Source organism: Mirounga angustirostris, unplaced genomic scaffold (genome assembly GCF_029215605.1).
Source record: "Mirounga angustirostris isolate CCGP_5_RB_7025 unplaced genomic scaffold, mMirAng1.0.hap1 SCAF_10, whole genome shotgun sequence".
Taxonomy (NCBI): domain Eukaryota; kingdom Metazoa; phylum Chordata; class Mammalia; order Carnivora; family Phocidae; genus Mirounga; species Mirounga angustirostris.
In genome coordinates, this window is record NW_026991718.1 from 26,791,172 (window position 1) to 26,805,446 (window position 14,275).

Genomic DNA, 14,275 nt, shown 5'->3' on the forward strand with positions numbered 1-14,275 from the left:
TGAGCTACCCAGGCGCCCCATAAATGATGCTCTCTTGCTCATGAAAATTGGAGATAGGGAAAAAAATCTCTTCAGCCCTGCCCTCATGGAACGAAAGACCTTCTTTTTAGGCAGATTCGCCCACCTCAAGTCACATGCTCACCACTGGGCCAATAACAGTTGCTAGAGGAATATAATCTACTGATTGGCTTAGGTCTGTGTTCCTGAACCAATCACAAACTAAAGGGATAGAATTATGACGATGGTAAATCAGAACCCATCCTTGGACCTGGGAACGGAGGCAGCTCCATCTGAGTGACATGGTATGCTTGGAGAAAGTATAGCGCCCTCGAAATTGAGGTCTGGTTGCTGTTAGGCAACTAAAAATAAACAGAAGGATATAAGCCAAGATGCACAGCTGCCCGACCTAAAACACTCATTCTAAGTGTAATGGGGCTCGTTATCTAAGTGTCTTATTTTCCTTTAGTTTTGTACTGAATTTCAAGTAAAGAGCAAAACACATTTTACATGTTGTGAAGAATAAGAATTCAGTAGGGGCTCTTAGAGGCTTGGAACCACCAGTGTATCTTCGAAAATTATTTGAACTCTTTCCTACAGAAAAGGAAACTGAGGCCCTTCAAAATGAAGTTGCTTGCTCAAGGTTGTGCTTCTAGTTAGTAGCAGAGTCCCAGACCATAGCTATCTCACACCTCAGTGTGGCTTTTCCTACCCCATCCCGTCCCAGATTAACCTTCAAGTAATACCATGAAGGCAACTTTCTTAGAACAACTAGGACACTATGTTAAAAAAAAAAAAAAAAAAAAAAAAGAAGATAATAGGAAGGGAAAAATGAAGGGGGGGAAATCGGAGGGGTTGACGAACCATGAGAGACTATGGACTCTGAAAAACAAACTGAGGGTTCTAGAGGGGAGGGGGGTAGGAGGATGGGTTAGCCTGGTGATGGGTATTAAAGAGGGCATGTACTGCATGGAGCACTGGGTGTTATACGCAAACAACGAATCATGGAACACTACATCAAAAACTAATGATGTAACGTATGGTGATGAACATAATAAAATTTAAAAAAATAAAATAAAGGCAAAATAAAAAAACAAAAAAATTTAAAAAAAGAACAACTAGGACACTGTAATATACTACATACTATATTTTAATAGGATACATGCTTATATTTGTGGACTGTAATATTTCCATGAATTGCAAAATACTTACGGCTATTTGAGGCTATTTTACATCCCGAGAGCACTAGCAGGCAGGAAGAGGTGCAGGCGGTTTCTGCTCAGCAGGAGACTAGAACAGGCTGCCCCACTTGTAGCCAGGCCCAGTACATTTTTCTGATTTTCTTTTTCCAGGTTAATATTTCCCTGCATCAGTGTTGGTGCAATCGATACTTCTCTCAGTGGCTGAGGAATGTCCTAGCCGCCCAGGGCAGGGCCTGGGGGTGGGCGGAAAGGAAGACTGAAACCTCTGCTTTTCCATCTGTTCTCAGAACTGGCATGAAATGACAGAGCTGGTCTCCTCCAGCGGTAATTACTGCTGCTACCGCAGGGCCTTTGCTGACTGTGAGGGCTTCAAGATCCCCATCCTCGGCGTGCACTTGAAAGACCTGATAGCGGTCCATGTCATTTTCCCAGACTGGACGGAGGACAACAAAGTGAACATTGTAAAAATGCACCAGCTCTCCGTGACCCTCAGCGAACTGGTGTCCCTGCAGAATGCCTCCCACCACTTAGAACCCAACATGGATCTGATCAACCTACTCACGGTGAGTTCAAGGGACCAGGGTTTGTGCTAAGGGCCCTGCGTGCCTCCCTGCACGGGGGGTGCAGGAACATCCGGGACAGTCATTCACCAGGTTGTGTGCAGGGCCAGCAGACCGGGAGAGATCTGCAGGGGTGGGTGAGGGGAGAGGAGCCCAGCCCTATAAGCAGCATGAATTGAGACTATAATCTTGGGGCCAAGAAATTTTCCCTTGTCTGGAGGAGCCTAATCAGCACCCCTATAGCTCCACATCCAGAGCTCTTAGAGAGGCCCTCCAGCTCTCAGCCCCTCCCTCTCCCTCATCACACCTGTCTAGTTCATCACCTCCCTCTACATGGCCTCCTCTCGTCTGCTTCCCTTTGCCCTCCCTGCGCAACTGTAGCTGGAATCTGGGGTAATGTCAGGACCTCCTCTGTCATCTCCCTGCCCCCATGGCCAATCTCCCCAAAGCCGCCTGGCATTCGAGGCCCTTCCAGACTCATTGTCTATCTAGACTGTTTTGTCATCACCTGATCCCACATCACACTTGCCTTTGAGGAACGTTGGACTTTCCACTGTGAACCGTGGCCTTCTGCTTCCTGGCCTTTGCCCTTTCTTGGAAAATCCCTTCCCCTACCCACCCCTGTGACTAGCTCACATTCAAAAGCCTCTATCTTTCTGGAGCATTCTCTGTTCCTCTCCAGAGCAGTAACACATCTGTCACATGTGTGGCTTTTGCCGTTTATACTTTCTTAACCATAGGAGGTATCACTTTGTAATAGATTTTTTTTTCCTGTTTACCTGACTTACACATCCCATAGCCCCAGCACCTCTCATGGTACCTGGCATATTTAGGAGCTCAACAGATGAATTGAACACTGTATTTCGGAACGAAGTGGGTCAGACAGAAGACATTCATCTAGCATTCATATTTTTTTGTCATTTGTGGCTGGTCTCCAGGTGCTAGGGCTTTTAGACCCAACAGGTGTAGAGAAGAAAACCTTCCCCATTGGCGGCTGCTTTGTTTGGGGGGAGGAGGCATAACCAAATTCTTTCACCCTTGTTTAACAAATGGAGAAGCAACTTCCCAGTTTGGATTTATAACACTGAAGCATCTGACACTTGGCTGCAATATTCAGTTGACTATTTTCCTTTAATGGCCATGGAAAATGAAAACAATAACACTTCTGAAGCTCTGAGAGCGTGAATCCCCTAGGACTGCTACCCTGGAGTAAGAGTGTTGGTTCCTAGACCTTTTCACAAACTATTCCTAGAGCACATAATTGTTTACCAAAAAACAGAACCCCTGAAATGTATGTAGTAATGGAAGCCGCACCTTGATACAAAGCGGAAGTGGCCAAGACCCAGAAACATGAATCTCTTGGGGCTGAGTTTGTATGATAAACAGTAAACACACAGACATTCTCTATTAGGGGGGAAAAAAAACCCTCACAATAAACCAGGCACCTGCATTTATTAATCATTTGCCATGTAAATCTGTTTCCATGAATAAGCGACCAGAGTTGCAGCCCCCATCAGACTGCAAACCCACAGGCCCAGGTGATGTCTGCAGAGCGGCCTGAGTTCCCCACGTCTGTGTGCAGGCTGTCCTTACCATGTGGAGGAGAGCTTCGCAGAGCAGGCGCCCATGCTCAGGCATTTTCTCATCCACACAAAAGATAGGGTTGGAGGAGGGGAATGGATTTTGAGTTTTTTTGGGTGCCAATGGAAAATTTGAACTCTAGAAATAAAGATTAAGCATTTTTTTTTTTTTTGCTGGGAAGGAAAGAAAAAAGGAAGAGGATGCCAGTCTCTCTCTCTCTCTCTCTCTCTCTCTCTCTCTCATATTAAAGGAGAATATAGAAGCCACCAAACACCATATTTAGGAAGAGCAATGTTATCTAGTGTACTGCAGTGACCAGAATCCTAGGTGGGAGATCTAGCTTCTAGCTCTATGTGTGCAGTTACTTAGTTTTGTCTCCTCGCTAACTGGACTTGACTCTGGACTTTTCATAAAGGGTTTTGTGCTCATTTGTGAGATCTCTTCCAGCTCTAAACTTCTGTGATTCTAAATATAAGGACTGGTGGAACCTTGAGAATAAGGAAGTTCGTGTCAGTCTGATTCTGTGGTTCCAGCCCAGTGGCTCCTCAGGATAGCACAGCCCCACACATGAGCATCGATCAGCAAGCCAGTTTCTATTTACAGCCAACATCCCCCCTTCCTCCCCACAACCAAGCAGAAGGTTCAGGGCATGGGAATATATGTTCATTCTTCCTGGCCACAGGCAGATGAATCTCTTCAGTGCAGATAGAGGAGACTCCCATCAGGTGTTCACTGGAGCCCAGTGGGCATTTCATGAAGCACATATGTGTTGGGATTAGAACCATTTGATTGACAGAAGCTGCCCAAATGCATGTGAAGGCATACATAAGTGCAGGTTCGTTGGAAGGGACCATTCTTTTGCCGCAAGACTCTAGGTCAGGTTTTTGCCCAAAGTGATTGTTTGCTTCTAAACATGGCCCCAGGCGAGGAAGCCAATTCACAATCGAGAGCCCTGGAAGATAGAAAATAAGAACTCTTAAATGAATCACAACTACTGAATGTCTGCTCCGTGCTGTGAGCTGTATAGCAATGTTTGAACTTTCTGTAATAATTGGTTGCCTTTTCACAACACTTCCCTGTACTTTTCCTTGGTTCTCACAGACACTCTCAGAGCTAGCCTCTGCAGGCCAGAGCCTGTAAATTCACCCCTGCCCCTTTGTGTTTTACAAAGGAAGAAACATTTCTAAAGGACAAAAGGCTTGCAAATGGGGAACTTCTGAATCCCACTGTGGAGGGGTGGGGGCACTCCCTCCCCGCCCAGTGATGGACATTTACTCCATAATATAGGAACATTGCTAATATTTATTTTATTTTGCATCTATAATAATTAAATAATCTCTCTATTCCTCTTCATGGGTATCTAAAGAAGGAGTTAATTATAGAACCAAATCTATGAGTCAGGGACTCTGATGCCATTTTTATCATTGTAAACTTACCCCCTGAATAGCACTGGGCACATGAAGGAAGGAGGACCCCAGCACTAAACTGTTGGGATTTGGATTGTTCCCCTTTTCAGGGAAGATCTAGAGAAGGCATTTTCCCTTGCGATCCGTCCCAATCCTGGAACCAGAAGTTTTAAAAGCTGATGCTTCTTGCTTCATGGTATATGAAATCATCTGATTCTTTTCATAGTATTTTTAGATCTATCAGTTACTTTTACCATTCTGAGTATATGCAAATAACTGGAAAGCCCCCTGTATTTTTACAGTTTCAAAAAGAAAAAAAGAAGAAGAAGAATTGCAAAAATGGTGAATGGCGATAATTTGATGACCAAGTGTGTTTTATTTTACAATTCTCCAGTCAAGGCAATATGGTCTGAATGTACAGGGTAAATCCACAACCATCTTTGCTGATAGGCTTGGATGTAAATGCAGCAAACTGTAACAGTGACTCAGGACATTTTTCAAAAACAGTCAGACTCAAAATATGTGAGACACAAGCAAGCATTCCTGAAATTCCATTGACAAGCTGCCTATAATTATAAAATAGAGGTGTATAGGAAGTACAACAGGTTACTCTACGCGGGGCCATAAACCACAGAGGCGATGAGAGAATGCACCTAGGTAGGATTGTGGCTGGGAAAGCAAAGAGCTGGCAGGAGTAACCCAGGGGCAGCTTTGCATTCGTTGATGCATGCAGTGGTATTTGGCTGGGAGCCAAACCCTGCAGTGCCTATCTCTATGGCCCGCTAAACAAATCTTGCTGGTTACACGTTAACTCATTTAATCTTCACGGCAGTCCAAGGAGGGACCTATTATTTATGCCTCCCATTTTATAGACTGGGAGACTGAGACCCAAGAAGGTTAATGACTTGCCCAGGTTCACAACAGTGCTAACAGAGAGCAAACATTTGGAGAAGATATCTCCATCATAACACCCGATATCTGTCCATGTGATGTATGAAAATACTCAAGGATGTTCTGTGTCTTTTGAAAGAGCATCTCCCCTACATGGTATGTGGTTGTTGGGATTTCTGGTCAGATGTTCTGGCACGCTTGTCATCCCTTCTCCAGCAGATGCCAGTGCCAATCACTAGAGGCCTAATCAGGAGGACAGGAACATGCTCATCAAAGTCCAGAATAACTCCTGGTAACAAGGAATTGTTACTTGATTTTCTTTCTGTTTATGTAGTGTTCACAATGCAAGGCAGCAAGCTGTGGCTGGGATTGCAGAGGCAGAAAAGACGGATGCGCTGCCTGCTTTCTTGAGGCTTAGAAGCCAGTAGAGTTTTCCATTGTGGAATTTACAAAATGGCGGGCAACTGCCCGTGGCAGATGGGTTTTATTTGGCCCACATGGAATCATAAAATTTTTTAATTAGTTGCCAGTATTTAATAATGGAGATATTTCATAGAAAACTCCAGATTTCTGGCTTCTTTTGACAAAAGAGAAGATATGGCACTTGTCAGGCTGACAACTTGCCTTGGCTGAGCAGTGGTTGTCTCCCATCCACCAGGAACCACAACTCTCCCTATTGCTTCCCTAACCCAGAGATCCATGTCAGATTCTACTTATCACAAATTTTTTTGTTGTTGAGCTCAGAGAGCAGGGCCCCAAGGTAATTACATCTGCAAAGACGTTTTTTGCAAAAAAGACATCGTTATACCAATGTTTCTATCAAAAGAGTTCTTTCATGCATCCCATTGCGTTCTTTTATATAATGGGCTGGCCCTTAGAGGCACTGGTTTGTGATATGGGGATGGTTCCTCTCCTGCAAAAAGACGGAGCCCCTGGAGGTAGGAGTGACTGCTCTTTAGGGGAAGGTGGATACAGTGTCCATTCTTTGTGAGCAGGATTTTCAAGATCTGAAATGATGCTGGGGCAATTTTATAATAAAGTCAATTTTATTATGTTTAGAAAAAAATCTCTAGGTGACAAAGTCTAGGTAAAGCAATATATGACCCAATGTCTGAAATCCTTAATTTAAATGTATTTAGTAGCTAGAATAGTGACTAGAATGGTCCTCAGCACATATTAGATGATCAATAAATCTTTGCTGAATGGATGAATGATTAATTCAAAAATGACATCTATTAATACCAACTTTTTAAAAATGAGAACAAAAAGATAAATCCTTGAAAGATGTCCTTTGCCTCTGAGTTTTCTCCCACTTCCTCCTCCTCGCTCTTCTCCCTCACTCCACACCCATACACATTAAGTCTTTATTTTTAGACCAAATATGTTAAATGTTTCATGCCTAAGTGGTCAAAGAAAGAACAGGGCACCTGGTTACATTCACTTCTGATGAAATGATGTGATTCATCAGGTATCTTAACATTGAAGAGTGGGGGTGGGACTCATCCAGGCTTATTTGTAGTCTCATGACTTCTATTTTAAGTGAATGGGACCATGCATTTTAGGTTTTACTGATTTTATCCATACTCTTCAATCTTGGTCTATGTTGGTATCCTTCCTGCCCTGATCTTTCCCTCTTTCTTTGCCCAAGTCCTCCGAGTTAGGTCCTAGTTCACAAGTTCCTCTGTGATTCCGTCTTGATCATTTCTGTCTTCGGTGACCCCCACACATAATAATAATATCAGTAGTAACAGCTGCAACACCAAATAACCTTTCTTGACATTTCACTGTGTACCAGGGCCCCTGTGTAGCACTTCACATGAAGTATTCCATTTGATCCTGATCAAAATGCAATTCAGTAGGGACTTTTATGATAATTTCCACTTTACAGATGTGGAAACTGAGTATCAGAGAAGATATAACTGGCTCAAGGTGACAAGGCTAAGCAGTGGCAGGCTCAGCACTTGAACTCAGGCCCTTCGGACTCCAGAACCTCTCCCTCTGCTGTATACAGCACCCCTGAACAATCCCTACCTACCTCATTGAGAGTGTTGCCTTTTATTGATGTAAATACATCTGATGTAACTCATAGGATGCTGATGGCCATACTAGGTTTCCCTGTTTCTTTTTAAAAGTTCATGTTCTACCTCTACATATTATCTTTCTAATGCTCTTCATGCTCTCAAATTATTAGACATTGAGCTAACACATTGAGTTTGAAAAATATTTCAGCCATGTAAATAAATAAGTAAATGTGATCCAACATCATTGTTTATCCCTTCTAATTTGTTGTAGCTTTCTCTGGACCTCTACCACACAGAAGACGATATTTACAAACTGTCACTGGTGCTGGAGCCTAGAAATTCTAAATCGGTAGGTGGTGTTTTCTCTAAGGATCAGTGGCAAACACCGTTGTTCGTCATTTATCGTAAGTGCCTGTTACAGTGAGGCTTTGTGATCTGAAGATTGAAGAATTTTAAAAATCTGTATTATTCCATTTTGCCCATGGAATGGCTGAGCCCTGACAGTTTAAGGATTAGTTCTTCATATCAGAGGCTAATAAAGAAGAACGTTATTCCCAATTACTCTGTTTTATTGTTTATCTTCTATGTGTTGTGTCCCGTCTGAGAACTTGTGTACCTATGGGGCATCCTCCCAACAAAAGAAGAACTCATCTTAATGTTAAAGAGCGTTTAGAGTCTTCAATATAAAATCTCATTTAGCATAAAATTAAGCTTAATAAATTTTGAAGACCCTGATCATAATTCACAAATTTCCCTGCTAATGACCGACTCAGCTCAGAATTTCAGTATCACATTGGATCATGTCTCAATTAATGGCTGACTCTTAGGAAAGAAACATTCTACGCTGAGATTGAGGAAATTGCATTACTGAAAGTACACTGGTCATTAGTTTTAGTGAGTGGACTGTATCTTAGATATGTTTTGTGCTAGTAAGAAAATACCTGGGCAAATTTGAAATTTACAGTGAGGATGTGGTTTGCATGTTGAAGGAAAAACTGTCTATGTTGGCTTCTTAGAGTCATATCCTGAGATCAGGGTTCTGATAAAGACCTCATGCCTTACCTCCTTACCGGTTGAATTCTGTGGCATGTTGCCAGAGACATGGACCTTAAATGTGACCCTCTATTCTGATTCTGAAGCATCAGCCCGAAAGAGGCAGAATGACTGTGACGTGCTGGGAGAGTACGCACTTGAGTCTGAGTCCGTTGACCTGGTAGCATCTGTTCTTACGATCTTGAGTATGGTGTTTCCATCAGCATGTTCACCTCCCCACCAGTCCCCAGAGGCCCATCTCCTGGGGACACTGAAGAACAGACCCATGTGGGGAGATAGAGGCCAAAGGGAGGAATGAGGGCTAGACTCTGCAAAGTTACCATGCCTAAGAGCTGGAGAGAAAAGCGAAGTTATTAGAAAAAAAGGAATTCATGAGCTCTTCTCTCACTCCTTAGCTTTGGTGTGAAGAAGCTGATTGCAGGGTGGCAAGCTGTTCCATGTGCACGTGGCATTTCCACCACCCTGCACCTCCCTCTTCCTGTAACCGGGCACCTTAATTGCTACCGGTTGGTTGTTGGGCACCTGGTGGGGGCATCATTATCTCATTAACTCTTAAGGAAATGGAGTCTGGTGAGGACAGGCGTCTCACACGGAGCACACAGCCAGTATGTGGGAGAACTGAGAGGTGGGTCAGGCCTGTCTGTCTTCAATGCCTGTGCTTTTTCTACCTCGGGACGCTGCCCTTCATTTTCCCGCTACCCCTTGTATCAGGAACATGGTAGGAATGACCATGTTAGCACACTTGCCTGAGTGGTGCTCTTTAGATTTGTTTAAGTTTATTTTCAGGATAAATTTTTGCCAATTGTTGGAGACATTTCCATCCAACGTAGTCTTTTTTATCTTTTATAAAAGCAGAAGCTTTCAAAGCGCCTTCCAACGGCTAAAATCCTCTGAATCTATGAAAATGTAGTTCCCCAATCCCTTTCCATCTGTCATCCTGTTTTGTGCTCTGGTTTGACATATGCTGACGCTAGAGAACAAGTATTATCAGGATGATAGTACTGAGAGCGTCTAACTCAGTGTGCTTACGGTTGGTGCTGGTGGACCTCACATAATCCCACTGTGAACCTTTGCTCTGCACAGCGTACACTTCGTGTCTCACTAATTCTTTGTGTTTTACTTTGTGTCTCAGTTTTTTCAGACTACCTCTAGGTCAAAAGAAATACCTCACAATTCCATTTTTAGGATAGTTAGGTCCAAACAATATATATTAATGTTCTAACGATGTAGAACCCACTTGAAAAAATAATACATGTCGAAATAAAAATAATATTTCAATTTCATTCTTAAATAACCACAATTACTTACTAATGGATGTGTGTGCCTATTGGGCATGGAACAATTTATGTCTTGGAATCAGACTGAATACTGCCACCTTTTTTCTTGTTCCACATTGATTTTTTGCTTTGGAAAGAGATGATAGCATTGAAAGAAATGTAGCAGGACCTAGTGGGGGAACTGTGAACTGTTTCAAGCTGGTAGTTCACGTGGTGTCTGACAAATATGGAGTACTGCTGTATTTCCCTTGGAAGTTTGAAATATCTTTTGGTACCCCTATGAGTCCACTGCTGTATTACGGATGGGGCATCTTGTTATATAGTTTGGGAACCATGGGTTTATCCTTCATCAGATGAACAAAATGAAAAGCTTGATAGAAAGAGCCATGATGTGTATGATGTGTGTGTGAGTGAGTCTAAGTTTTGGTGATCATATCCAGACAGCAGGTAGTTTTTGGTCCTGCTGTCTCACCCACCGCACAACATTGTGAGGGGCTTAAATCCAGTACAATTACTCCTCAATTCCTCTTGCAAACATGTTTATCCCCAATTCAGTATCAAATAAGACCTGCCAATACAAGTTTGCATGCATGCACCAGCAAAGATATTTATATTATTTGAGGGTCCCAGGGAGAGGAATAAAGTGCACAGCACTCTTGGCTGGTCTCCTGATAGGATTGTGTTTTTCCCTTGTGTTGTGTGAATATGTTGTGTGTTATCATCACTGTCTTCTCCACATTATTTAGTGAAAATGTCTTGCAAGAACATGGAAAAACATATAGAGAAAGCAAATTCACTGAAGAGGCTAGAAAGACCTAATTAGCCAAACAGAAGGGATTAAGGATTTTTTTTTAAATTTAATTAATTTATTTGACAGAGAGACAGTAAGAGAGGGAACACAAGCAGGGGGAGTGGGAGAGGGAGAAGCAGGCTTCCCACAGGGCTCAATCCCAGGGCCCTGGGATCATGACCTGAGCCAAAGGCAGACGCTTAACGACCGAGCCACCCAGGCGCCCGGGATTAAGGATAATGAGAGAGATGGCAGCTTGAGGACATAAACTTGACGATTCTCGTGGGCCCATTTACTGCACACATCTAATTTTTCACCAACACCAAGTATTAAAGACTTAGACAACTGGTGTTTTATATATTTTATATTATACAAAAATCTGTATGGAGTATTATGTAGGTTTAAGGATGTTTTAGTCATATTTGGGGAACTTGGATAGAATTTTTGGGTGGGCTGGGAGAGCAATATCTTTTTTTCCATTTAAAATAATGGAATTGAGGCTACTGCTAAACAAAATGCACTATCCACAGGTGTATTTAGTCACAGATTAGATTCCATTGGCAAAGATGTTTGTTTTCAGAACATTTAAGTGCTACGTATATGTAAGTTTTTATTAGTACTATTAATATATAGAATGTATATGTCTTTCTTAGTGTCCCCTAATTGCTCAAGGTCTCAGATAAAGTTGAAAAATGTCTTTTCTCGGGCGCCTGGGTGGCTCGGTCGTTAAGCGTCTGCCTTCGGCTCAGGTCATGATCCCAGAATCCTGGGATCGAGTCCCACATCGGGCTCCCTGCAAGGAAGCCTGCTTCTCCCTCCCCCACTCCCCCTGCTTATGTTCCCTCTCTCGCTGTGTCTCTCTCTGTCAAATAAATAAATAAAATCTTAAAAAAAAAAAAAAAAGAAAAATGTCTTTTCTCTGTCAGCAGCCTACCTCCCCTACGACGCCCACCAAGCCCGTGGTGCCCCTGGAGTGGGCTTCAGGAGTGATGCCGAAGCCAGATCCCACGGTCATCAACAAGCACATAAGGAAATTAGTTGAGGTAAGTGGTTGAGAGAGTGGAGACTGAGCACTAGAAGGCCCTTTTCTCTTTCCAGAATATTCTGTCATTGCCCAAGAATCAGCTGAAGTCAATGAAAACAGCCCTCTAGCAGGTAGGAGCAATTTAGCAGACACTTAGCTCTACTTGGCATTGGCCTCTAGGGGAGAGTATCCCGGAAAGGCCCTCTTTTCCCTTCTTGTCATTCTGTTCTCATTTGCCCAAATACCCTCAGCTACTTCCAACTCTTTCGGTAGCATTTGATGCCTCCACTATTGCCCCTGCAACTTGAGGGACTATTTGGGGATTAGAATCTACTCCTGAGAAACCTACATGGGTCACAATAAAATGCCCAATAAATTGATTGCATGAGGGTAGGAAAAGATCCTGTAGGTGCACAGTTTCTCTTGCTGTATATATTGGGGTCTGTGACACAGCAGCACAACGCCATTTGGGTCAGAAACATCACTTAATGATGGGAAAGTCTCTATCAGAAGTTTCCACATAGAAAGAAGAATAGAGGGGAGCCTGGGTGGCTCAGTCGGTTAAGTGTCTGCCTTTGGCTCAGGTCATGATTCTGGGGTCCTGGGATGGAGCCCCTCCATCCCACCCCCCAAGTTGCTGAGCAGGGAGTCTGCTTCTCCCTTTCCCTCTGCCCCTCCCCCCACCCCGATCATGTGCTCTCTCTCTCAAAATAAATAAATAAAATCTTTAAAAATAATAAAAAGAAAGAAGAGTAGAAGTGCCAATGTGCAGAAAATGGAAACATACCTGGCAGTAAAAACTATGACCCCTGATTAAACATCTGCTTTAATGGGTGGGTATGATGCAATAGGATCGTGTCTTTGGGATAAAATGAACATTTTGCTGGGGATGGATGGTTAAAGAAAAAGAAAGAATGTTCTACATCTTGGATCATCCAGGGAACTATAGTGCACTGGAAGAAAAGTTCTGTGGAGCATGTGAGGCAGCAAGGAAAGGTCAGAAAGGATGAAGGAAGGCATTGAGAAGCATAAGGTCCAGTGGAGACCACGTGCTGATGTTGTGGTCACAAACCCAACTTGGAGCCAAGGAAGGGGGTGGGATCCAGGCAGGAAAGAGTTGCAGCTCAGGAAGGTCTGGAGCCAGGAAACGAAAGACAGAATGATTCTCTCCCACTCTTTTCTCTGAATGCTCATTCCATTATCTGCTGAAAGACTTTCTTTGCTCCATTTGGGGAGTCTGTTTTGCCCTCTCCCCCGTCCTCTCTCTCTCCCTCTCTCCTCCCTTATGCCATCTCTCTTATTTTCTCTCCAATTCCAATTTCATGGGGGAAGGTTGGCCCAGTTTGGATAAATTGCCTACTTTTGGCTCAATCAAATGAAAGACTGGGTTTTATTATGAAATTTGCATACTAAATTTTATTCTACAAAAAGATTGTACTTTCAACATAAATATGGATTTTAGGCTATAAATAGTAGGCACTCTATAATGGTCAATTTTAAGCAATTTTGATTGTAGATAAATATTGATATTGGGACTTGCAGAAAAAGGTAGTGCTTTATGATTTTGCATAATTCAGTTATCTATAGATAAACTTACAATGGGTGCTAAACAGTTATATTTTTAATTAAGCAATTTGTTCATTTATATCTTGGTCATCTCCCAAAACACTTCTGAAGCAGTTTGCTACATAGGGCAATACGAATAAAGTAGAATAGACAGAAACCATAGGAAAAAGGGAGAAAGACTCGTTATAATCTTGCATACATGTGTTTCCGGGGAGAACTTAACAAACCTTTTTGAAAATCTGATTTAGCAGAGGGCAATGGAAGACTCCTTTTATTTTTCTCTGATTATAAAGAGAGTCAGAATCATTGTAAATATGCAAACTTTTCATAAAATAGAATCCAAGTTTTACTTTTAGGTCGTGGGAATTCTGCTCTCTAGGGATAAACACTGATAATTTGTAAATTATCTTGTATGACTTTATTCCCCCCCCCCCCCCCCATAAACACACTCACACCCACGTATGCCTCTGAGTAACATTGTTCAACTATTTTCCTAGAACAGATTCTCCTAAGTGGAACTGCTGGGTCAGAGAGTAAGCAGACTGTTCTCCAGAAAGACTGTGGCTATTGACTTCATCAAGTAATATGAGAATGCCTGTTTTCTCATACCCTAGGAAATTACCAATTATCTTAATGTTTTCCTATCTGAGAGGTTAAAAAAAGTTTTCTTTGCATTTCTATAATTATTAGCAGAATTGAGCATTTTCCATGAATATACTGGCCATTTGTATTTCTACTTTGGTGATCTCCCGTTTTCCTTTTATGTCTTTGCTCTCATGTATATTGCAAACAATCTTCAATGTCATTTATCTTTGAATTTGTTAGCTGGGCTTTTTCGATTCAGATATTTTGCATTTTATGTAATAAAATGTTTTCATTTATAGCTGCTGACTTTGATGTCATGGTA

At 42.4% G+C, this 14,275-nt stretch overlaps 1 protein-coding gene across 6 annotated transcripts in view; it reads left to right on the forward strand.

The window, feature by feature from the left end:
• Nucleotides 1–14,275, forward strand: part of RASGRP3 (RAS guanyl releasing protein 3) — a 104,875-nt gene that overhangs the window by 74,629 nt on the left and 15,971 nt on the right. For 5 of the 6 annotated variants that reach the window (XM_064572102.1, XM_064572099.1, XM_064572098.1 and 2 more), the window contains 3 exons: nt 1,487–1,762; nt 7,930–8,007; nt 11,705–11,821. In XM_064572102.1, coding sequence (XP_064428172.1) covers nt 1,487–1,762; nt 7,930–8,007; nt 11,705–11,821 — 471 coding nt within the window. The remainder of the gene's footprint in view (nt 1–1,486; nt 1,763–7,929; nt 8,008–11,704; nt 11,822–14,275) is intronic. The other variant, XM_064572101.1, reaches the window with a different exon arrangement.